Source organism: Penicillium cosmopolitanum, assembly GCF_028827165.1.
Source record: "Penicillium cosmopolitanum strain IBT 29677 chromosome Unknown utg000003l:1.0-3747932.0:1.0-3751027.0, whole genome shotgun sequence".
Lineage (NCBI taxonomy): Eukaryota > Fungi > Ascomycota > Eurotiomycetes > Eurotiales > Aspergillaceae > Penicillium > Penicillium cosmopolitanum.
In genome coordinates this window covers 2259838-2282679 of record NW_026622673.1, presented here as the reverse complement: position 1 = coordinate 2282679, position 22842 = coordinate 2259838, and the positions used below count along the sequence as shown (strand labels likewise).

At 49.6% G+C, this 22842-nt stretch overlaps 8 protein-coding genes across 8 annotated transcripts; 4 read left to right on the top strand and 4 right to left on the bottom strand.

The window, feature by feature from the left end:
- Nucleotides 1-1273: 1273 nt before the first annotated feature.
- On the top strand, nt 1274-3786 carry N7509_000895 (kinase-like domain-containing protein; the record flags this gene model as incomplete). Its single annotated transcript, XM_056625532.1, has 6 exons — nt 1274-1588; nt 1648-1866; nt 1913-2116; nt 2167-2900; nt 2962-3631; nt 3766-3786. 6 exons carry the CDS (start codon nt 1274-1276, stop codon nt 3784-3786), a joined length of 2163 nt encoding a protein of 720 aa, XP_056494114.1.
- A 321-nt stretch (nt 3787-4107) lies between these two features.
- On the top strand, nt 4108-5843 carry N7509_000894 (Major facilitator superfamily domain general substrate transporter; the record flags this gene model as incomplete). The annotated part of the gene is given in 2 exon segments (XM_056625531.1): nt 4108-4626; nt 4638-5843. The coding sequence occupies 2 exon segments, from the start codon at nt 4108-4110 to the stop codon at nt 5841-5843; spliced, it is 1725 nt and encodes a 574-aa protein (XP_056494113.1).
- Nucleotides 5844-6550: 707 nt separating this feature from the next.
- N7509_000893 (sugar O-acetyltransferase) lies at nt 6551-7314 on the top strand (the record flags this gene model as incomplete). Its single annotated transcript, XM_056625530.1, has 2 exons — nt 6551-6684; nt 6756-7314. The coding sequence occupies 2 exons, from the start codon at nt 6551-6553 to the stop codon at nt 7312-7314; spliced, it is 693 nt and encodes a 230-aa protein (XP_056494112.1).
- Nucleotides 7315-7565: 251 nt separating this feature from the next.
- N7509_000892 (ribosylnicotinamide kinase) lies at nt 7566-8671 on the top strand (the record flags this gene model as incomplete). The annotated part of the gene is made up of 3 exons (XM_056625529.1): nt 7566-7762; nt 7808-8275; nt 8332-8671. The coding sequence occupies 3 exons, from the start codon at nt 7566-7568 to the stop codon at nt 8669-8671; spliced, it is 1005 nt and encodes a 334-aa protein (XP_056494111.1).
- Nucleotides 8672-8917: 246 nt separating this feature from the next.
- N7509_000891 (uncharacterized protein) lies at nt 8918-9433 on the bottom strand (the record flags this gene model as incomplete). The annotated part of the gene is made up of 1 exon (XM_056625528.1): nt 8918-9433. One exon carries the CDS (start codon nt 9431-9433, stop codon nt 8918-8920), a length of 516 nt encoding a protein of 171 aa, XP_056494110.1.
- A 1320-nt stretch (nt 9434-10753) lies between these two features.
- On the bottom strand, nt 10754-13759 carry N7509_000890 (uncharacterized protein; the record flags this gene model as incomplete). The annotated part of the gene is given in 3 exon segments (XM_056625527.1): nt 10754-12609; nt 12621-13524; nt 13655-13759. The coding sequence occupies 3 exon segments, from the start codon at nt 13757-13759 to the stop codon at nt 10754-10756; spliced, it is 2865 nt and encodes a 954-aa protein (XP_056494109.1).
- A 642-nt stretch (nt 13760-14401) lies between these two features.
- vosA lies at nt 14402-16510 on the bottom strand (the record flags this gene model as incomplete). Its single annotated transcript, XM_056625526.1, has 9 exons — nt 14402-14685; nt 14763-14886; nt 14965-15301; nt 15354-15462; nt 15515-15561; nt 15670-15754; nt 15808-15953; nt 16099-16168; nt 16429-16510. 9 exons carry the CDS (start codon nt 16508-16510, stop codon nt 14402-14404), a joined length of 1284 nt encoding a protein of 427 aa, XP_056494108.1.
- Nucleotides 16511-20009: 3499 nt separating this feature from the next.
- On the bottom strand, nt 20010-20567 carry N7509_000888 (uncharacterized protein; the record flags this gene model as incomplete). The annotated part of the gene is made up of 2 exons (XM_056625525.1): nt 20010-20450; nt 20511-20567. The coding sequence occupies 2 exons, from the start codon at nt 20565-20567 to the stop codon at nt 20010-20012; spliced, it is 498 nt and encodes a 165-aa protein (XP_056494107.1).
- Nucleotides 20568-22842: the final 2275 nt, after the last annotated feature.

The window sequence follows — 22842 nt, the reverse complement described above, 5'->3', positions numbered from 1 at the left end:
TTGGTCACCGTTGACCTCATTTATCATGAATGCATACTAGTCTATATCCTTGTTCCGATAAAAGTTATCGGTAAACGTCTTCATAGTCGAGAAAATCCTATATCCCACAGAAGAATTGCCATCTCGTCGAGGAAAAAGGTGGGGTTTTTGAGCAGGATATCGCATAAAGCCGTGAGCATCTCCGGGGGGATGCTACGGGGTCGCCCGCCACTATTAATCGGTGCTTTGACGGTGCCAAACATCCGTATATTGGAAGAGATTCTCAGGATTGTTCTCCTGTTGTAGCCAGCAGCCTGTGCCATCTCCGATATAGATAGTACTCCACGGTGGATCGTGTTATAGATAAGTTCATGCTTTGAAGAGGTTAGGTTTGGGGCTTTCTTGGTTCAACCACTCGTGATTGATGGTAAGCTACCCCTCCGAAAAGGTTGTTTTCGAGAGTGGGACATGGAGGTGTTGGAGGTATTGAGTTCACAAGTGGCTAAATACTTGAAAGTACGAAAATGTAATCTACAGGAAGAAGCAATATACATCCAAACCGACAGGGGTCCACGAGAAACCCCCCAATACAGACTACTAGTTACTAGTAGTGTGTCTTGGCGTTGTGGCTAGAGAATTAATCAAAGGGTGCAGGTGGTCGCACCAGTCGGGGACAAACTGTATGGAGGAGAGTATTCGAAAACACACATATTTTCGAGACACACGCAGGTTTTGTGTGCGGATCAAGCGAAACCATCGTACAGCATCCAAGTGGGGAGTTTGATCTTGATTGGATCCACATCCCTTGATCCAACATCAATAGAATTTAACACTCTGATCTCCCCATTTTGATTGTCAACAGTCTATTTCCAATCAACTCCACTTTTCATCCACTCTGTACATTTTTGATGGCTTGATCTCGACCTCTTATTTTCTCATCGGCGCAGCCTTCAACTGACTAATCCGACTGGGGTCGGTGGCGCGTCAGCGCGTCAGCGCTGGAAACAGCTTCCGTAGTTGCAAAAGGACTAGAGCAAGAGCTCGTATACAGACCCGTGTGCACCCCCAGTCTTCTAGATTTCAAGTCGTACCCCCTTCAAATGCTAAATGTTTGACGCCTTACATTCTCCAAACACATTGATATGTGAGAGCGCGTGCAGATTGAATCTGATTGGCAGGCATGAGACGAGGCTCAGCTGGTGGCGGGGCTAGTGCCAAGGGGGCCACTTCGCATCAATCCCAACAACCTTCTCTGTTTCGTCGTGACAGTCTTGGTCTGTGAACCAAGTTCAACATGGAGACGACTCAGACGAGGCTGTCGGAGCTGATCAATGATAGTCAGATCAAAGTTGACATTCAGGTTGAAACCTTCACTGATGAATCGGGAACCCACAAAAGATCCATCGTCAGGCGGGGAAGGGAGGTCTGGACAGAGGGGAAGATCATTGGGAAGGGAAGTTATGGCTTAGTCTCACTTTTTACGCACCAAAAGCGGAACGGTCAAGCTAAAGTGCAGGCTGTGAAGAGAATTATGAAGGACTCTCGGTTGACTGGCGGTGTAGACTTTAGAAAAGAGCTGGATGCTATTCTCAAGTTCTCTCTGGGAAAGGTATGTGGAGTCAAGTTGCATGGTCTGAGAGGATTCATGACCGTATTAACATTTGACAGTACGAAGAGTTTTTCGTCAAATGCCATGGGTGGTATGCCAATTATGATTGTGTGTTCATTGTGATGGAGTACCTCGAGAATGGCGATCTCGACACATACACAGAGCAACTCGGTCGGCCACTTCCAGAATCCGAAGTGAAAATTATTATTTCCCAGATTACGCAAGGAATCGAGCTACTTCACCAGACCAAATTTGTTCACAGAGACATCAAACCTGCGGTAAGTGTGTAGACAGCTCCCAACGCACACACAACTGACTGGGCAGAATATCTTCATAGCCAGCCCCGGGCCAAACTGGGAAGTCAAGATTGGAGATTTTGGAATCACCAAGCGGGTGAAAATGGACAGCAGCCTGCGTACTACCGTTGGAACTCGTTTTTTCTGTGCACCAGAGATCCAAGATATCTATCCTCCTGGAACGAGGGAAGATTCTAGATACAACTACACTGAAAAAGTCGACCTATGGTCTGTCGGAGCCACAGGATTCTATCTCCTTTTTCACACATATCCATTTCTAAGGTCTCCGACCTTGTAAAATATGTTGATAGAGGAGCAAAGCTCAACTTTCCATCTACGCCTGAAGTCAGCAAGCTCTGCTATGAGTTCCTGGGGGGTACCATGGCCCCAGCTGCTTTAGCGAGACCATCGGCAATAGAAGCAATTGGACATGGCTGGTTGAATGATGACTTTTCCAACTCCGACCCCAATACCTTCGCTTTGGATGCTTTGACCATTTCCTCCGCATTCCGCGGTAAATCAGATAGCCTGGATATACCTCCAAAGCGGAACCAAGCCGAAGGAGAACCTGACGAAGGCACTACCAAGACATGGGCCCCCTATGTGAAACACAGGGTTGAGGATGAAAAAGGTAATAACTCAAGGGGATCAAATGCAGATACCACTGCCCAACAGGCCTCAAGCCAGCCGCATCCGTCCCAACCTCCACTTACTGCCTCGGTGGAAGGCTGGCTGTCGCACTCACAGCCCAGAAGCAACATGGAGTTGAATCACCCAATCGAGATCTCTGAGTGTTTTGGAGGGGCTGAGCCTGTTTCGGATTTCCAATCGAGGAAGAAGGATAACACATGGCAGCAAGAAGCAGGCTTGCTAATCGATTCAACAAAGAGCCTTGAAAATGCCCCTCTCAGCCAGACTTTCAAGGGTGGTTTAGACTCATACGTCAATGATCTGAAGAACGATTCCATTACTACAAATCAATTGAGAGACCTACGGTCTCCTTTGAGTATTAGCGAGTAAGAACAACTGAACAAACAACTGACATACTGAACCAAGATGTACTAAATTTTCGACTAGGTCGGCGAAAAGATTCATCGAATTACAAGGCCATATTGCGCTAGCCAATGCATTCGACAAGATAAATCGTATCAATACATGGTCGAGTCCATCCACATGTATCACAACTGTCATCTTGAGTCCTGAAGACATGCAACATGAAAGCGAAGTTGCCCGTTGCCTATGGACTCTCGTACAGCATCCAGAAGGCGTCAATGAAGCGCTAAAAGCTCCGGATCACCCTATGATATTCACACTTATCAATGGTCTCATCGCCTACGATATTTCCGCTCGCCAATACGCAACCCAAGCACTTATCAGTATATTGCATCCCGGAACTTACGAGAATAACTCAGAAGAAAAGGCACATGTAGTTCTCCTAAAAGCCATGCTGCAGATCGAGCCCAGTTCGAAAACTCGTCGATGCAACCTTTGGATCTCAAACGTCTTATTTGGTCTGAGCTTTCTACCTACGGAAGGAAAGATTACTCCGCGGAACACGAGAGAAGAGTCCCAGGAATATCTTATCTGGACCATGAAGCTCATCAATCTATTGGTCGAGATACCAGGTAGTAGTAAGGAACTGAAGGATAGTGCCATGAAGATGTTCAAGCAAGCCGGGATCCGAGCTGAGTTTGATGGGTTTTTTGATAAGATGCTTATATCTGCATCAGAGGATCTTAAAGCACAGGTCAGGCGCTCCTGTGGTATTGGCCTTTCCTTCCCAATGTGGGGGGGGTTACTATTAGATAATAGATATATAACTGTTATTAAAAAATAACTGTTTTTTTAATGAAAGTCTTAAATAATAATTATTATATATAGACTATTGGAATAGGCACGTGATCCTAGGGGCATTTCCGTGACAAACTCCCGCTAGCAAACAAACTAGCTGACTAGTGAATGACTCAGTTCTTATCTCGAACATTCTTCCAGCTTGAGGGGTTGCAAGAATGTAATTCTAGGCTTTATTCATCTCCCTTCTGTACTTTTCGCGCCTTTTGCACTTTTCCGAATCCCCACATGGGACACTTGCGGTGCATTTCAAGTTGAGGTGGTACAAATACCTCGGCATTTAATATACCTACCTTCCGCCTCTCTCTCCTCTTCTCTTCCCTTTCTACCCTTCAACCCTCTGCACCACCAGTAATATACCGTGTCGCCATAATGGGCGACGTGAGTCCAAATGTGTCTCCAATCTTGGCTCCAATTGAGCCCTCGGCCCAAAACAATTCCGGTGATCAGCCGACCGTTGCCTATTCACAGGCACAAATCAGGGAGGCTACGCAGCGCGAGCACGACATGTCCATTTCCACTGCATTCCGACTTTATTCAAAAGCAGTCTCATGGTCTATTGTTCTCTCAACAGCGGTGATCATGGAAGGATATGACCTTCTCCTAATATTCTCATTCTTCGCATTCGAGCCCTGGACGAAGAAATACGGCAAATTGCAGCCTGATGGAACTTACGCATTATCCGCAGCCTGGCAATCCGGCCTTAACAACGGAGCATCCGTCGGCGAAATAATCGGCCTGCTATTGAACGGATTCGTGGCGGAAAGATTCGGATACCGAAAAACCATGATCGGCGCCCTATTCCTGACAATCCTCTTCATTTTCATCCCATTTTTCGCGCCAAATATCGAGGTGCTCCAAGTTGGGTTGATTTTGATGGGCATTCCTGGGGTATTTTCCAGATTCTTCCGGTCTCGTATGCGTCTGAAGTTTGTCCCGTGGCTCTTCGAGGCCATCTTACAGCTTACATTAATCTTTGCTGGGTCATCGGTCAGCTTATTTCCTCCGGTGTTCTACGATCACTGCTTCACCGGACTGATCAGTGGTCTTATCGTATCCCTTACGCTCTACAGTGGATGTGGCCAGTTCCGCTGATCGTGGCAATCGCATTTGCGCCCGAATCCCCGTGGTGGTATATTCGACGCGGCGATAAGAAAGGGGCCAAGTCTGCTCTTCGATCACTCACAGCCCGGAAGACAGATGATGCTGTCGATCTAGACGCTGCCGTTGAAGTCATGGTCTACACCAATCAACTCGAGCAAAAAGTGGTCAAAGGTGCAAGCTATATCGACTGTTTCAAAGGCCATAATCTTCGCCGAACAGAGATCTGCTGCTTCACTTCAATTACCTCGATAATATCCGGGACAACGCTGATGGGAAACTCAACATACTTCTTTGAGCAGGCCGGCATGGACCCATCAAACGCATTTGATCTCACCATGGCCCAATACGCGGTCGGAATCGTCGGAATCGTCTTCGCCTGGTTAATCATGGCACGTTTTGGCCGCAGACAACAATACCTCTCGGGACTCTTTCTGCAATTCATTTTCCTGATCGGCATCGGTATAACTGGCGTTGTCGATCGTGGGAATAAAAATATGTCCTGGGCGACGGGAGCCCTTCTTATCGCCTTTTCGCTCGTCTACCAGTCGAGCGTCGGGCCTCTTTGCTACTCGATCATTTCCGAGATGTCATCTGTCCGACTCCGCGCTAAGACAACCAGCTTAGCCTGGAATGTCTATAATATTTTCAAAATCATCAACGGCGTTCTAACACCCTACATGATTAACCCGACGGCATGGAACTGGCAAGCGAAAGCAGGCTTTTTCTGGGGCGGTCTTTGCCTACTTTCCTTCGTCTGGGCATTCTTCCGACTGCCTGAAACAAGGTATAGAACGTATGCTGAGCTGGACATCTTGTTTGAACGGAAAGTGGGCGCCCGGAAGTTCGCGATCACCTCAGTCGACCTTTTTTCTCAGAAGATAGATGAGGCGTCGCAAGAGGAACTCCGAGGAGCGGGCGGAAAGTCTAATGCAGCGAGCCATGTTTTGCAAAGTGATATGAGGGGAGAGGATGGGCTGGTCAGAATCGCCGAGTCGGTTAAATAACGCTGCCAGGACATCGCGACTGATCTCCCTCTGCTGTGGAGAAGCAGGCAAACCCTTCTAAAAGTGTTCCATTTCACAAATGGTGCGCGGGTTTCCTAATGATAACGAACCAAAATCAGAATTATGAATATATCTATTGAGCCCCAAGCAAAGGCTTGGGCCCTATCTTTGATTCAATCCGAAGTAGATTGAGAATTAGCTCTAATCAAGCTTTAACTCCTTACATATTACGAACCTCAAACTTTGAAACTTTGTCAAATTGAACAAGCGTGGAAATTAAATGCACTGGCTTTGATCAAGATCGGGCCCTGCCTAAGTGCATACTCCCCCACCATGGACCATTTCCCCAAAAATGTATACCCAGCTACAAATTTCCATAGCGGTGTTTCAAAACATGGATACTGGGAAAACCAATACCAGCCAATCAGCGATGCCATTTAATATATCCTGCACAATCTTGGGAAGCTGCTGGCCGACTTGCCCGATTAGGTAGTTGGCAGCGCAGGTGAATATCGGGTCGCCATTGCCACAAGGAACGGCTCCTCATCGCGTGGGGGGACCACGAGGATATAAAGAGGATAGATTCGCTGCTCTCCCTGTGAATCCTAGCTCAATTTAATTTTTCACTTCAGCACCGACGTCCTTTTCTCTCCCACTCCGCATAAAATAGACAAGACAGCATGGCGCAATCCAAAGAGTGGCAAAAAATGGTCCGCGGTGAGCTCTACTGGGCCTGGGACGAAGATCTACAAGCAAATCGCACTCGATGCAAGAAAGCTTGTGATGAGTTCAATGCCGCTGGGGCTGTTTCTCGGCGACGCAAAGTAGAATTATGGCGGAAGTAAGTTTGACGTTATGTGCGATGGAGTCACAGCTTGGCTAATATTTACCCTGTTCTTTTTCCCCGTTCAGCATTCTCATGGATACTCGACCCATGCCTCCAGTCCACCCCGACCCCAAGGAAGACGAGGCTCTATTTGAAGAAACAGATCCATTCGTGGACGGACCGATCTCCGTGGACCACGGATTAAATTTCAAGGTCGGCAAGGGTACATTTCTTAACTTCAATCTTCTCGTGCTTGATACATGCCTGATCAGCATTGGAGAGAATGTGCTCTTCGGACCGAATGTTTGTATCTATGGCGCAACTCACCCGATGGATCCTGCTGTACGACGAGGACTGAAAGGGCCTGAGGGGGGTAAAGAAGTTCATATCGAGGATGATGTTTGGATTGGTGGGAGTGCTCTTATCTTGGCTGGTGTTCGTATTGGGAGGGGAAGTACTGTTGGAGCGGGATCTGTGGTTACTAAGGTAAGTGGAATTGTCATCTCTCTTATTAATGGAATCGAACTGAAGCTGACCGATGGTTCATATAACCCTCAGGACGTACCTCCGTTCCATTTTGTTGCGGGGAACCCAGCACGAGTCATTCGTCGGATTGAAAGTGAAATGGACACGGAACAAGAATAAACTCGGATAGAAATAGAAGGTGATTAAATTGAATATGTCCTAAATGAACCTATCTCCAATTATGCCTTATAGGGCATTAGTTTACCTTGTAAGATACCTTATAAACTAACTAACTATGGGACTGCGGGGGTCGCAGGGTCAAAGATAAGCGATAAGCCCCTGCCCCGCATACCTCAAGGTGAGATCGGCCAAAATCTTCAGCTTCCCCTCAACTCCCCTGCAATTCCTACTACCCAACGGCATATCCAATCATGGCCTACGACTTACCCGACCCCATAGCCTACATGGTCGGTATATCCGGCCCCTCCTCCAGCGGCAAAACAACCCTAGCCCGCCTCCTCCACCGAATCTTCAGCGGTGCCAAAGTTCACATTGAAGGCGCGCCCCAGTATGACCAACTACACACCTTTATGATCCACGAAGATGACTTCTACAAACCGGATAATAAGTGCGTATTCCTGATCCCTTACAAATACCCCTCTAACAACCCCAGAATCCCCTACGTAACCCTCCCATCCGGAACCAAAATCCAAGACTGGGACACCCCCACCGCAATAGACACAGATTGGCTCTCAATGGCCCTCTCCTACGCACGCATGAACGGCCGACTCCCCAACAGCATCGCCAGCAAAGAAGACCAAAACGCGTCCGGGCCCACCGGAGTCCCAGAAACCCTGATCGCGGAACTTCGCCAACACGTCGAGAAACGATTATCTTCCGTCCCGGCTTCTTACAAAATGAGACAATCCATTGCGTTTCTCGAGGGTTTTCTCCTTTTTGCACCGCCAAAGGATCGACCTAGTATTTGGGGCGAGGAGCACCCTTCTCAATCTATTCATGAGAGTATTAATTTATCGCTTTTCTTGCCGGCGTCTTATACGAATGTTAAAGCTAGAAGGGAAGGACGGGATGGATATGTTACTATTGGTGGGGATCAACCACCGCCCGGACCGGGAATGTGGTTTCTTCGAGTATTTCTTCAGCGGGATTGGGCTCGGGCTCGACACCGACTCCCAGTTCGAAACCAGAAATCGATCTCGACACCGCGATGACGGATGCGCCGCAGAATTTCTGGGTCGATCCGCCGGGATATGTGGATGATATCGTTTGGCCGCGGTATCTGAAGTATCATGAATGGTTGCTTATCCCTGTTGATGAGCGTGCGGCTGCCAAGGGGGATTGGGTTCAGGCTTTTGGAGAGGGCGAGAAGTGTCATACTGATGTTGGTGTTCGGGTTGCGCCTGGGGAGGGGGCTGTTAGGATGGATGTTGTGCTTAGGTGGGCTGTTGAGGAGGTTTTGGCGGCGATGTTGAAGAAATATGATCCTGGGTACCCCGCTAAGCCTCGGGGGACATAACAGTACTAGTAGTTAGTGGCTTTTATAGATCAATTATGATTGCTTGTAAAGTATACCCACCCCGTAGTTACCTTGTGGTGTAGCATATAGTACTGAGCTTCTACATAATGCCAATTATCTCCGAATTAAATGGAACCCTTTGTGCCAGAAGAAATGAGGCTTCTAGGTAACTGCGTAACGAACGATAATGGAATTTGTAATAATGAAACCCCCGAAGCATCTCTGTGAATTGAACATCAAAAAACACTATAACTTAGCAGGGCGAGGAACACCTCTTCGTGGGTCTTGGAGGTACTTCGATAGAAACAAAGTGAAAACCTCCTTCAAGCCCGCATCAGACGAACCCTGAAACAAAGCACGAGCCTCGCCCATCACCCTCTCATCCCAACGACGAGATTTCTCAGCCAAATCCAAATGATCGAATAAAGCCTTCACCTTCACCTTCACAATATCAGAATTCTTCTCCGTCCCATAGCAAGTTTCCAGTAATTTCTTTTGTTCATCATTGGAATACTCCAGCGGAGTTACAGGGAGCCAGCTGCATTTATTTTCCTGAATATCCGTCCCAATCTTCCCCGTGATTCGAGGGTCACCATAAACATCGAGAAAATCGTCTCTGGCTTGGAAAATTAACCCAAGAGTCATGGCGGCTTTGTACACCTCCCTCAAACGCTTCGGACTCGCAATACCAAGATATAGAATTGGTAGAGCTATTGGAACGTAATTGGTATAATTTGAGGTCTTGTTCTCAACGATAGTCATTTTGCATAACTTCAAGTTTATGCGAGGTGATCAAAATTGATAAGTTATGGAATAATGAGGTACCTTCGCACTGGGACTTGTAGCCCTTTTTTTAAGGTACCCCAAAAGAATAGGTAGCTTTCCCACCCACCGATCATTTCGAAAGACGATCGTATTTTTTTATCGCTGGCTCCGCTCCTTTAAATTTAGGGATTTTTCCGCTTTGTGCATGCTTTGCTGCCAGCAGCCGAAGCAGGAAAGAGGATTTTATTCGTACCCTTCTGCCGGAATTTTCTAAGTTCGAAGCAAAGGGTGACGCAAGACTCAGAAGGGCTGTCTAGTATGCGAACCAGCTGTCATCCTGTACATACCTAATCACAGAGATACAAAAAAGCGGTCAGGATATGTACACTTGTCTGTTCAGTGGATTGGATTCGGAGTCCTTTAAGTGTGTATTAGCGCAGCTGTTGCAATTTTACAGTATCCAAGCAGCTACTACAAGTAAATGCTCATAACTAACTATAACTGGGGTTATAGTGAGGAGAAATCCCGGCTGAGTACTATCTGAAATACGGCCCACAATTATGCATACACTCCAATATATTGGCCGGAGGGTGTATGTATCTATATGCAGGTGATTCCAGCATGAACGTACTCTGTAATTAGATGCCTCGCATCGACTCAACTGACCGCTAGATTGTTCTAGCAACTTTGTCATTGGTCGGTACATGTTCGGGCTAAAAGAGGACTCGGAGTGTGGAAATGTCAAATTTAAAGAACTCAGAACTTGAAGAAAACGCGATAGTTATAGGCGTGAGCATGAATCGTCTGACCCCAGTTTCAGCTTTCAGTCGAGTCTGAGTCTGAGTCCTTTTTGCAATCTCTCTAAAAGGACCAACGGATATAAAGTCAAAGTCAAAGTCATGAAAAGAGACTAGCCAGCCAGCCAGCTTATCTCTCATTCTTCCCATCTTGACTAATTATCCCCTGGTCAGCCTTGTCTCATGTCGATAGAGCTATCAACATGAATGTTCATGAGTTTAGGGTCTACCTAAGCAATCTCCAGTTCAACCAGGTGCAAGAAGGAAACCTGATATTCTCTATCGAGCAGGTCATCTCATCTTATGGCTGGCAGGAATTATCTCACATAGCATAAAGTAGTTATTTAGCTACTAGCAGCACCCTTAAAATAAAAGCTTTTAATTCCCATAATAATGTAAGAAACAACTATTCCCTCGATTGGTTAAAGTAATCCCATGATCCAACCCATTCATACGGCGTATCTCCTGTATTAAAGGTAAACAAAGAGTTCGAAAAGAGCTCGAACTACCAGTCACACCATCACAAGCAACTAAAGACCCCGCGCACGACCGGTCCCTTCCATCCTAGGAAGTAATCAATTCTATCCCGGAGACGCATAGGCACAGGCTCAGGCACAGGCTCAGGCACAGGCTCGATATCCGAGACATTCTCATTCTCATTCACCGTCTCAGAAACAGACTCCTCCACGTCAACCAAGATGTGACCCACCCCCTCTGGTTGATCATCAACACCAGGTAAAATAACAATAGAACAATCATGCAGAACAGGCGGATCTCCATCCAGCGCACAGGAGATTTGATACTCATCATCCTTAACACCTGCTCTAGCCACAGCCTCAGCAATGCGTTTAACCTCAGGATGAACGGGAGTAAAAAGGTGCCAATGACGATCCGGATCTCCACCCGCACACCAAACCTCAGGGAACTGTCTTCTGAAAAAGGGATATGGAACCCCCATTTGATAGCGCGTCCAGTATTCGCGGAAAATCATTATGGAATACCAGATGCGGAATGGGTCAAAGGCGTAATTGATATAACTCAACCACTTTGACCAGCGGATTCGTGATTTGATACTCTGCAGAGTGGTAGAAGGGATAGAAAGGACTTCTACTTCTTCCTTTGGGCCAGTGAGGAGAAATTCAACTCCGGAGCCCTTGTACATTGCTTCGACTTTGATGGATTCGAGATCTTGTATCTGAATAACGTCCTCACGGAGTTCCTCCTCAATGCCAGCTTCGTTATACTTGTTCGATCTGATACGAGGCATTCTGATTCGCGATCCTTTGGCGATTTTCACTTCCCACGTGATGGCAAACTTGTCGAGATTCGATCGACTAGCCAAAATCTCCACCCGAGAAACACCGATTGCATTGCCATTTCCCGGGTGCTGGAGATGAATATCTTGATAGCCGGGTTTCTGCAGGGAGCAGCAAAACTCCCCCTGAGGGCCACCATAGATATATAGCCAGAGGCCACATCTTTCGGCCCAGAAATCGGTTTGGATGAGATTGATCGAACAGGTGGCGTGATATCTGACGAGACGAAATGATTCGTTGTCTGACAAAATATCCTCGTCTATTTCTTGACCGACGTTGAAATCCTTGATATAACCGAAGAAATTCGAATGGCAGGGTCGGAGGGGTAGGATTAGCCGAGATGATATGAGCATCTGGCCCATAAGACAACCTTCAACGATCTTGTATCGTTTCAAATGACTTGTGCGGAATTCCAAGCCGGTATTCTGCGGAATGACAAAGTACACGTAGCCATGTTCGTCCGTCGGCAATCGCGGCAAGCCAGGAACAACGAGTTCGCGCCAACCAGGTCGACCGTCCTGTAGCGGCACCGAAAGGGTGATTTTGACTTGATACACCGCGGGTTCCATACCAGAAGGTGTGACTATGTGAAACCTCCCCGCCGTGAATGTAAGGCGTGGTTCTGGTTCCTTTTCGCCCTCATCCGCGGAATTGTTATCCGTGATCCAAATGGGCAATGGTTGCACGAGAACAGCAGCACCGGACTGGCCAGGGCTAACACTGAAAGAAGCATTGTCCGCATTGTCTGTATCGTCCGAATCTCCCGGCAGACCGGTGAAGTCACACGGACTCCCAATAGTTGCAACGGTGGAAAGCTTCTCCAGATCAGACTGGGTCCGAGAAACTTCGTCGAGAGCCTGATGACTGGATTTGGAAGGTGTGACAGGGAATCGCGTGGACAAGCGTATAATGGAACTTCCATCGTTATGCTTCAATACCCGACGATCCAGACCCACGTCCTTTTCCTTTCCCTTTGTGTTGGTTTTGCTCTCTTTGAACAGCGGCGAGATATCATTCTCGAATCGGCGGAAGTCGGCCTCGAGAATAGGCGCAGACTTCCCTCTCGATAACGAGGGGATGGTGAGAGGGGTTGCGAGAAGGGCAGCGAGAAGTGCAGCGAGCCCTTGCTCGACTCAGAACGAGACTGGCCACGACTGAGACGGGAACGAGGACGAGGAATCAAGCTGCGCGGGTGGGGATCTGAGTTCGAATTCGAGTTGGAACCGGTAGAGTGAGAGTGCTTGATCGGGGAAGGTGTCGATGGAAGGCTAGGCGCTGCGACGACCTTTTTTCCCCTATTGTACCCTCTCTCCGAGTCTGTTACTGAATCAGGCAATGAAGCAGCCTTCGCAGATCTTTTGCGTGGAAGAAATGTTCCGAGAACTCGAGGTGATCCGCCGGTCTTTCGATCCGGGCTCCCGAGAGTAGAACTAAGCTGATCCGAATCCTGCGCATTCAGATCCAGATCCTGCTCGCGGTCCTGAATCTTATCCTGAAAAGGCGAACTATCCAGCTCCAATTCCTCCAGAAACGGATCAGGAAGTATATCATCGCCCAAAAACCCGTCCCGATGCAACTCATTCTGCACGATAATACTCTCCGAATTCGAGACGGCAGAGGGACTCTCCGCGTCGGGGAGTGAGGATGAGGGTGAGGGTGGTGAGCCGGTACGTGGATCGAGGAGTAGTGTGCCCAGAGGAGCCAGATCTGGCAAGTCTTGCTCAGACTCGGTGATGGATTCTGGGTTCGGCGTGACGGGCCTCACATCGAGAGAAGAAACATGCACAGCGGGGACGTCATCCAGCCCAGCACCAAGTTCAACATCGTTCACATCTCGAAGCACCACCTCAGGTCCAGGCGCAGTTTCATTCTCATTATCATCCCCCTTCTTCGAAAGAGAGAAATCCTTCACGAAAGAAGTCGAGGGTGTGCGCGTATCTAGCACGAGGAACTCGGTGTTGGGCGTGCAATAGACCTGCGTGTTCGGTATGGTTAGTATCGGCAATGTTCATTCAATCGGTTGATATCAGGTCAGATCAGATCAGATAGGCAGATAGCCCAGCCAGCCTGGCTCCAACTTGAGTTCGACTTCGACTTCGACTTACATCGACGGAGATGAGGACTTCCACGTCTGCTTGGTTGGTGCCTTTCCAGGTACACCAGATGTCGAGATTGGTGAAGGGGATGTAGTATGGCGATGAAGGATCCATGTTGGAGATGGGAGGTGATGGGGAGGAAGGGAGGGGAGAAGGGAGGGGAGAAGGCAGAAGAGAAGTAAGTGTCAATATGCACTGTCAACATTCAAGTGTGGTGGTGGTGGTGGTGGGAGTACCCACGGAAGGTGCCTAATGAGGAGGGTGGAAAAGTAAGGAAGGAGCGAACCATCTGATTAAAATGGGAAGAAGAGAAGAAGAAGAAGAAGAAGAAGAAGAAGAAGAAGAAGAAAAAAGAGTATATACACACAGGAAGAACAGAGCACTTTTAAAAGAATAATACCATCCGTCCTCCCTCTACCAGCGCCAGGGAAAAAAGTGTCCAGTAAACAATAGCAGAAAACAGAAGACCACCCACCCACCAGAAGCCAGAAAAACAACCGTGATATCTAACACCCCGGTCTATCCAGACAGACAGGAAAAATGAACATAGTGTACCAGACCAAACCAAACCAGACCGGATGATCCCATCCCATCCATACCATACCGCAGTGCAAAAGCCAAAGCCAAAGTCAAGAGGACCAGACCATCGAGGTCAATCTAGGCAAAGAGAGGAAATAAAAAGAGAGCGCAAGTGGGAAGCCAGGGCCAGGGCCACCAGAGCCACCAGAGCCAAAGATAATCCCACTTCAGCAAGAATCATCGAGGTGTCCCATTCGCCGAATCCGGATGGTCAAATTTGAAGGCCGCAGAGCCGGCCGCGGTGCCTTCGGGCCCCATCTGAGAAGGGAGGATCGGAGTGCCCGAGGGCGAGCCAGCCGTACCCGGATCGTAATATTCCCTCGGACTCCCGTTAAGACTCGGATAACTGCGATTGAGATTCCGTTGGAGCGGGGGAGGGTAGTCGAGCTCGTACTCGTGGCGTAGGCGGACCGGGGGTATCCCTGAGCTTGAGCCATCATCGCTCCTGTCGAATCCGGGGACTTTGCGCACCCAAAAGAAAAGAAATTTAGCCAGGGTTGTTCCCTACAACTCACTGATTTGAAGAGGGGTGCCGTACAGGTGTGCCAGGCTGGTTCATCGCCATCAACTGTCCCACGGCTGCGTTCTGCTGGCTGGTGCGAGCTTGCCCGGAGGGATCGGCCATCTGGGACAGTGGAGCTGATGGCGGCATCCCATGAGACCTAGGGAGTGGGTTAGCTAAATCTCTCCGCAAGATGGGGCCTCATGCTGTTGTAGATGCATGCCGCAAACAAACGCACCATTCCGTAATCTGGCATCACTTGGCTCCCTGAGTAGCCCCCCATCGTTGGCGTTTGGTAGGATCCTGGTTGGCTGGGGTAGATCGGTGCAGGTTGACCGTACGCGTCCATCTGGCGAGCCATGCGATTGTCATCATAGATGCTTTGTCGACCGTAGTCGATGGAGGTGCGGTGACGTTTGACGGGAGGTTGTTGGTAATAGCCATAATCTGATCTCGCCGCCGTTGGATAGCCACTGAAACTTGTCGCTGGGGGGATTCCCTGGACGGACTGACGTTCTGGCGACCGCGGAGGAAGGGCCTGTGGGAACTCGTCCGGTCGAGGCGCAGAACGTTTCCTGGTCATGATGAGCCACTGTTCTGGTCGCTTTGGGAATGGGTGAGACTTACATCATGGTACGCGGCTCTTTGCGAATGCGCAGCTTCACACCTTGGTCTGCAAACGAGCGCGAAAGAAAAGTCGATTCCATCATCCCTGGGAAGTTCTTGGGAGGCGACACTGGGGGTACGTCAGCACCGTAGAGCATCTTCGCGGCTGGAGTTCTTCTTACCTTTAAATCGGTCTGAGATGATGGTCTTCAGGGTCACGACATTTTGTCTGTGAAGTCTGGTTAGTTTCAATTCTCTGCGCTGCACTGAAGTCTCGTCTCGTCTTGTCACTCTCGACTCAACTCGACCCGACCGCTCGCGTGATCACTTTACTTACTTGCGCATTTCGTACAGGGTAAACTTGAGACGAAAGTCGCCCTCGATCTTCACCGACAGATCTCCGAAGACGAAGAATCCACCATCTAGCAACGATTAGCTCGCTGGTCTAACTGCAGAGAACGAAGCGACGACTTACCACTGTTGTCCACGTCTTTTAGACGGTGAAGGGACGAGACCAGCGTTCCTGCCAAGGCAGTCGATGGAGCGACGGGCACTGGACGATCATCTGAGGCATCGTACAGACTGCAGGTCATAAAATAATAAGGACTTTGGAGGTAGTGTCTGGAGCGCGGAGCGCGGGGAGATCAGCCACCAATGTCCACACACGCACAATCGCACACAATCACAGCTCCCACGCACCAAGTCGGCGCACGACGGGAGAGCCGGAGGGATCAGAAAGGCATTGATTGCAATGGAAACGACTTACTGTGCTAGGTAGGAGTCCTCTGGTCGTACCCGAAGCTGGACGATCGGCGGAGGATCGATGGGTTTGCGCTCTGTAGACACGCCGGTTAGAAGTGAGCTTGACGAAGAATCTCGAGTCGTCTGCCCACGAGCTCTGGCTCGAAGTCCACGATCAGGATGAGGAGAATGAGAATCCGATCCGATCCAAGTTCAGATTCAGATCTCGGGTGAGCCTAGCCCAACCCAACCCAACCCACCCCACTTTGCGATGGGATGAGGGGAGGAACTGGAACGTGCTCGCCGGCCGCGGGCAGATCAGAGACGAGAGAAATGGATGAGAGGGACAGCGTACCTTTCTCCTTGCCCCCAGCCACGCGCGCCCGGTCGGGCTGCTGGCGAATGGTCAGGTCAAAGTCACTGTCGTTGGACAACATGGTCAGTTGGGAGGCCTGGACCACGGAGTAAGAGTTGCGATGCCGTCAAGCGAGATGGTGGGGGAGTGAGTGAGTGTGGAAGAGAGAGGGAGAATGGTCAAAAAGAGGCGAAGATGTGAGTGCAGCGGGCGCAAGCGCAACGGCAAAGGCAAGGGCAACAAAGAGAAGCGAAGAGAAGAGAGTAGTTACAAACCTCTGTGCTTCGCGCGAGAGAGAGGCGTCGTACGTCGATGCACTCATCAAGACGACGGCGAGGTGGAACCCAAATCCGATGACAGTCAGTGAACCACGGCGGGCGATGGGTCAGGTAGAGTAGAGTATGGTAGAGTGCAAGTCAGATCAGTTGGTAGTGGTAGTGGTAATGGTAGTGGTAGTGGTAGTGGTAGAGTGAAAAAGAAGAAGAGCTGTGGTGGGGAGATGAAAGGTGCGGGATGCGCGGACTACCATGGATGAGTTGACGGAAACGGTGGTGGAGGAAGAGAGTGGTAGAGTAGAGAAGTGAGGTGGAAGTGGTAGAGAAGTAGTGGTAGAAGGTAGAGTGGTGTCGTCAACGCAAGCGGAAGTAGCAGAAGTGTAGAGTAGTAGCAGTGTAGTATAGCAGTGGTGGTAGTCACTGGTAGTCACTGCTGTACTGCACTGTAGTTGTACTGCTGCACTGAGTGTATGCAGTGTATACCGGTAGCTCCTGCCTGCTGCCCTCTCGTACCTGCAGATAAAATCAAAAATCACTAATCACTTCACTTTCAGCGCCTGAGGCACGCCTAAGGCCTCAAATCGGCCCGGCTTCTCTCTTCTCTCTTCTCTCTTCTCTAGTGTCTGGCCCTTCCTCCAATGACAATCTCCAGATTCCCTTTCCCTTTTCAGATCCTCAAAGAAAATTTTCCCTAAGCAGCTGAAGGTGGAGACACACTCAAGACTCGACCGTTAGGTGGAGGGGGGGGAAAAGAGTGGATGGACAAGGGGACCAGACGGACCAGAGGGACCAGAGTCAGGACTCAGCTGGTGTCGACCACGGTCCACGCTGAAAGGGGGCCCACTGTTGGCTTTTTCTGGTTTTGATTTGGGATTTTGATTTTGGGGGGGGGGCGAATTGGCTGCGCACGTCGATCCGGAATGATGCGCACATTCGCTCGGCCGAACCTTAGCGGTAGCGGTACTGCGGTACTGCGATACTGCGGTAGTCCGGCAGTGCTAGTCTCCCCCAAGAACAAGGACAAGGTTTGCTTGGTCTGCTCAGCTGCAGCTCACTAGCAGCTCACTCGCACCGTTGAGTAGTTCGAGTTCCTGGATTCGCGGCTATGCAGGTGATGCGCAAAGTGGACTCGGCCCCTGGTCCGGCGCCTAGCATTCCAGTCCGGGTGGACACAGTGGAGGGCAGACGCACAGCGCAGCAGAGCACGCTATACAGCGGAAGATATGACTCTGTCTGTGTCTGTATGCACTGCCAGAACTGACACAATACTCGTATGCTGCCGGCAACTCGGTCCTCAGCTGTGGCAACTCGCAACTCTCGCCTCGCACCTCGCAATACAATCCCTGCCCTGCCCGCTCAACTGCTCGGCAGATGACCCACTAGTGACTAGTCACTAGTCTAGCAATCGCTGATGGCGGAGAAAGGAGGCGTGTGCACCACAACCCCCCCCTTGGATCCCCCGCTTCGATCGCCTGCCCTGCTAAGGTCGGGTTAGCCTGGTCCTTCTTTAGCTTTATCACTTCCGATTTCAAGCCACTGCCATAAGCACAAGGGTCAAGGGTCCGATCGTAATCGTAATCAGTAGCTTACTCCAGCACCTTACTCGTAAACTTACTCCGTAAAGGCTTTCGCCTTGTCTGGTTTGAGTTGGTTGGCCTGACTTATGTCATCCGATGTGATATCGATGCTCCGAGTAGGGTCTCCTAGGGTAGCCCTGCGGAGAAAGGGGCTGCTCTTTGACTCCCTCTCAAACTCAACTTAACTCTCCTTCCTCATAAACTGATGAGGATGAGATGCGCTTTCTCACTTTTTCTCTCTTTGAATGAGTGCGGGTGTTGGCTTGACGTGGTCTGAGGCGATGTGATGCGATGTGAGGCGCGTCTTCTCTTGTCTTCGGCCAGCGATGCGCCGTTTTCAACAGGAACCCCAGAGTCAAGCGCTCAGTGGACTAAACTCAATAAAGCGACTCAATATCTGCGATATTCGATATTTGCGATAATTTCGATGCGATGCGATGCGATGCGATGCGATCGAATGCGCCTAGGGTCTGTTGTATACCTCGACCCCCAACCCAAGCCCAGCGCGACAGCGACAGCGACAGTGACAGCGATAGCAATAATGAGCGACAGAATCGAATAACCAAAGTGCAGTCCCACGCGATCGCAGCGCGCTCCGAACAAAGACGAATGAGTGTACCCTGACCGACGGGGACAGGGAGTACGTGAGACCGATAAGGAACGGGAAACTCAGAGGTCAAACGAGGCATCCCGAGACCATACTGTGAAGTGAAGCGATGTGAAGCAATGCGAATAGTCAAGTTGAGTCGAGTTGCGATCGAATCGAATCAATCTGCGCGCGCGCGACGAAAAACACAAAAGCCAAAGGAGAGAAAACAAAATCCAAAATCCAAAAGGGACAAGGATATTATAGAGCCAAATAAGAAAGAGAGAAACAAGGCGGCCGCAGCAGCAGCAAGAAGCAGGGCAGACAGAGCACGAACCCTCCTGCATACAGTATGGAGACGGAGACAGGATTCGAACTCGATGCGTCACATTGCATTGCGTCTGAGAGAATATGAATATGGATATGGATATGCAGGCTGAGATCCTGCAGTTCGGTTCAAATCAGTTCAGTTCAGTTCGGTCCAGTCCAGTCCAGTCCAGTTTGGTCTAGTACATACATACACTGCTCTGCTATGTATGTACTGGAGATCCACCACACCACACCACACCTGTCACGTCACAGCGTGGTATGGCTATGACTATAGTTTGTTTGGGAGCCTTACCTAGCTAGATCTGCAAAAATCAGCTAAACCTACGCCCCTCCGGTCCGGGAGATGAGAAATGGCCGAGCACACCTGCGCGATCGGGCATCGTGCATCGTCATCACGAATTCTCGCCCATCAAGCCCTGCCATAGGGCCGGGTGATGGGTGATAGGGGAGTGCGTGCGGGGCTGGCTGGGTCGGGGGCGCCGGTGTTTGCAGATCAGTTCAAGTTGTCTTGCCTTGTCCTGTCCTGTCATGTTCTGCCTCGTTTCTGACCAAGGCCGCTCGTCCTTTTTTGCTGAATCGTCTGAATGGACTATAGTACGTATGGATGTACATACATACATTCAGTACATCGCTGCGCCACACATATTGTGTCAGTGGCATTCATCTCAGCCCAGCCCAGCCCCATAGGGATGCGAAGCGAAGCGATGTGATGCGATGTGATATGATGCGCTGCGCTGCTTGCCCGTTGCTTCTTTTCTTGCCTTCTTCCTTGGTTTGCGCTTGAGAGTTGGGCTGAGGGTACTTTTGTTTTTTTTAAGCCACCTCACTCTTCCACCAGACGGCAGATTGGAAATGGACATGGAAACGGAAACAATACCGTGCCGTACTGTACCAACTTTCACCTGGTCTCGGAATCCGACTCAACCGTTGCGGGATTGTGATCAAGATCAAATCAGATCTGTCCAGACCAGACCAGATCAGACCAAACCAAACCCTCGGCTCGAGGCGCTTCGTGGGGGTGGGCAGTTGGGGAGGAGGGGAGCGGGCAAACACAAACGCAAATGCAAATGCAAATGCAAATGCGCAACTGGCAGATGCAGCCAGCACCGCACCGCAGCTGGATATGCCAAACGGACCACTTGGAGGCAAAGCTGCATGGCTCTCCGCACCGGGGCCGATAGCGCGGGCGATCATGCAAGGGTGAGACTTTTGGGTACGGGACAGAGTACTGCCAGTGTCTTGTCCCGTACAATGCTTTTTTTGGGCTTTCCTCGTTATAAAGCAAAGGGCATTTAGCCAATGGTAAATACTCACCTCACCTAACCAAGCCAAATCAAACCAAACCTCACCGACCCGACCCGACAGATTCATTGCGGTGGACAAGGGAAGGGAAGGGGACCCGCTTTGGCTTTGGTCTGGGAATTTCGAACTCCGTCCCGGTCCACTGGGTGTCTCGTACGGATACGATGACTCGTAGAATGGAATGAGCAAATCCTGCAAGTATTTTCCCGTCGCAATGATCTCGAGTCCAGTCCAGGCACATCTCGTACTGTATGTACTGACTGTATATATGCTGACGCAGATCATAGGGGAAATAAGACATACAGTACTCATGTATTTTCTCCTCCTCTTGCGGGAAGGAAACCACTGCCAAACAAGCTAAATCTCATGCATTGCGCCGTGCTCCTCCACTCCACGATGCATGCTGCCGGTAACCGTCGTGGCCACCTAAGCCTGTATGCAGAGGCGGTGCCATCGCCTAATCATCATGCGGGTAGGCCTGAGGATTGTATGTAGCATGGACAGAGCCAAAACTGACATGACATGGTCTGGCTTTGCTTGGCTTGGCTTGACTTGGATTAGACGTGTCCAGTTTTATCCGCCAGTGCCAGATCTGAGCTCCGACTCGGGAGCGTCCGAGAGCGAAGATCTCATAGGCCCGGATGGATATCCAGGAGAAAAAGAAAGTAAAGTCAAAAAGGCGCCCGGGGGGAAGGGGAGGAAAGAGAAAAGAGAAGTTCGAGCGACGTGAAAACTGAAAAGGAAAATCAAAATCAAAAAAGAACAGAAAGCAGGAAGCAGGCAGAACACTGGAAATCTCTGACCTCCTCGTCCTTAAACGGGGGTAAAAAACTAGGCCAGGGCGTGGGGATGATGAAGTGGCCCGGGAAATTTAATTAGTGGGCACTCTTTGTGGCTGTCGTACAGCGAAGCGCTGTTGTGTGCTGTACACACGGGCAGAACAGTACATGGCCAGGGCATTGTCGACAAAGACGTTGTCACCTTGGAAGCGCGGGTGCATAGCTATCGTATCTACTAGTAAGTACTAGCATAATAACGACTAACTAGTAGTGCAGTAGTACTCCGTACATAAATAACTCGAACTAGAATAGTTAACCAAGCATGTGTGGTACACTAACAATGACAGCGGCATGCCCGTCCAGGCGAACCACGGCACCCTGAAACGCTACGCGGTTATGCTTAAATCGCGGTGTTCCGTGGTTTTCCCGCCGATCACACACCGACTAGGTCCAAATGCGTTACTCGTATGCAGACTACATAGATTGGCTTACGTATAGGTCCTGTATAGAAACTACAGCATTGCATCTATTGATTTCCACTTCAAACTATATCAGTATACTCGGACTGTACTCTCGGTGGCCCATGTGCTTGACTGGTCGAAATTCTCCGGTCTGAGTGGATCCAATCCGGCCCGGTCATGACAGTACTCTCCTCCCCCTTTGGGCTCCTACAGTACCCTACTGCCTGGATAACCCCCCCTTGATAGCACAGGTCAGATCTTAGTTCACGCTGGGTACTACCTTAGGCTGCAGCGACCTCGATCTGATCTACGTGGAAAGCTACTCAAATCCCTTTAACTTTCAGCATGGACCGAGCGCATTCCTACATTTAGGGCGTTGCAGTGCCCCGCGTTCGCAGGTTGGTAATTGAGTTTTGTCGCGAGGCCGTGCGGGCGCTCGGTCCTGGGGATACTGTATACCTAGAGTAATAACTATTAGGCATATACAACGTGACTGCTGACATTTGCCTTCGTACTAATGTTCGAGTTTACTAGTATCTTTGGACCTTGCTGGGCACTTCATTGTGGACAAGAACTAACTTCGCGCTAATCAGTCTGATCTCGTTTCGAGTATATCATTGGTACGAGCAGTAGATAGGTACGCACCGACGAGGCGAGGAACAAAGAACTACAGAGTTCAACTAGTACACATACATCATCGATTCAAGTTGGAACCTACTACCTAAGGTCCAGAACCCGAACAAAGACAAACTCGAACTCTCCTCACAAGGTGATGTGAATACAAGGTGATGAATTAAAAAGAATACCCAACAAAAAAACACAAACGCCGAGCGCCACCGACGCTCCCTGGCTGAACAACTAGAAATCCCCAAAAAGCACCGAGCAACAATGCCTGCAACACGCAGGTCTTCCTCGGCTAGGTCGACAGTCCAGTCACCCACCATATTCGTAGCCATGACCCAAAAGAAAACGGGGTAGAAGAATGAAGCTGGGATACAAGAAAATGTCCATGTAAGAAACCAGAATAGAAAACAGAAGTAGCAAGAGAAGAAGAAGAAAATTTGGAGAAATAAATGGAAACAGCAGAGTCCAAAAACAAAAAAC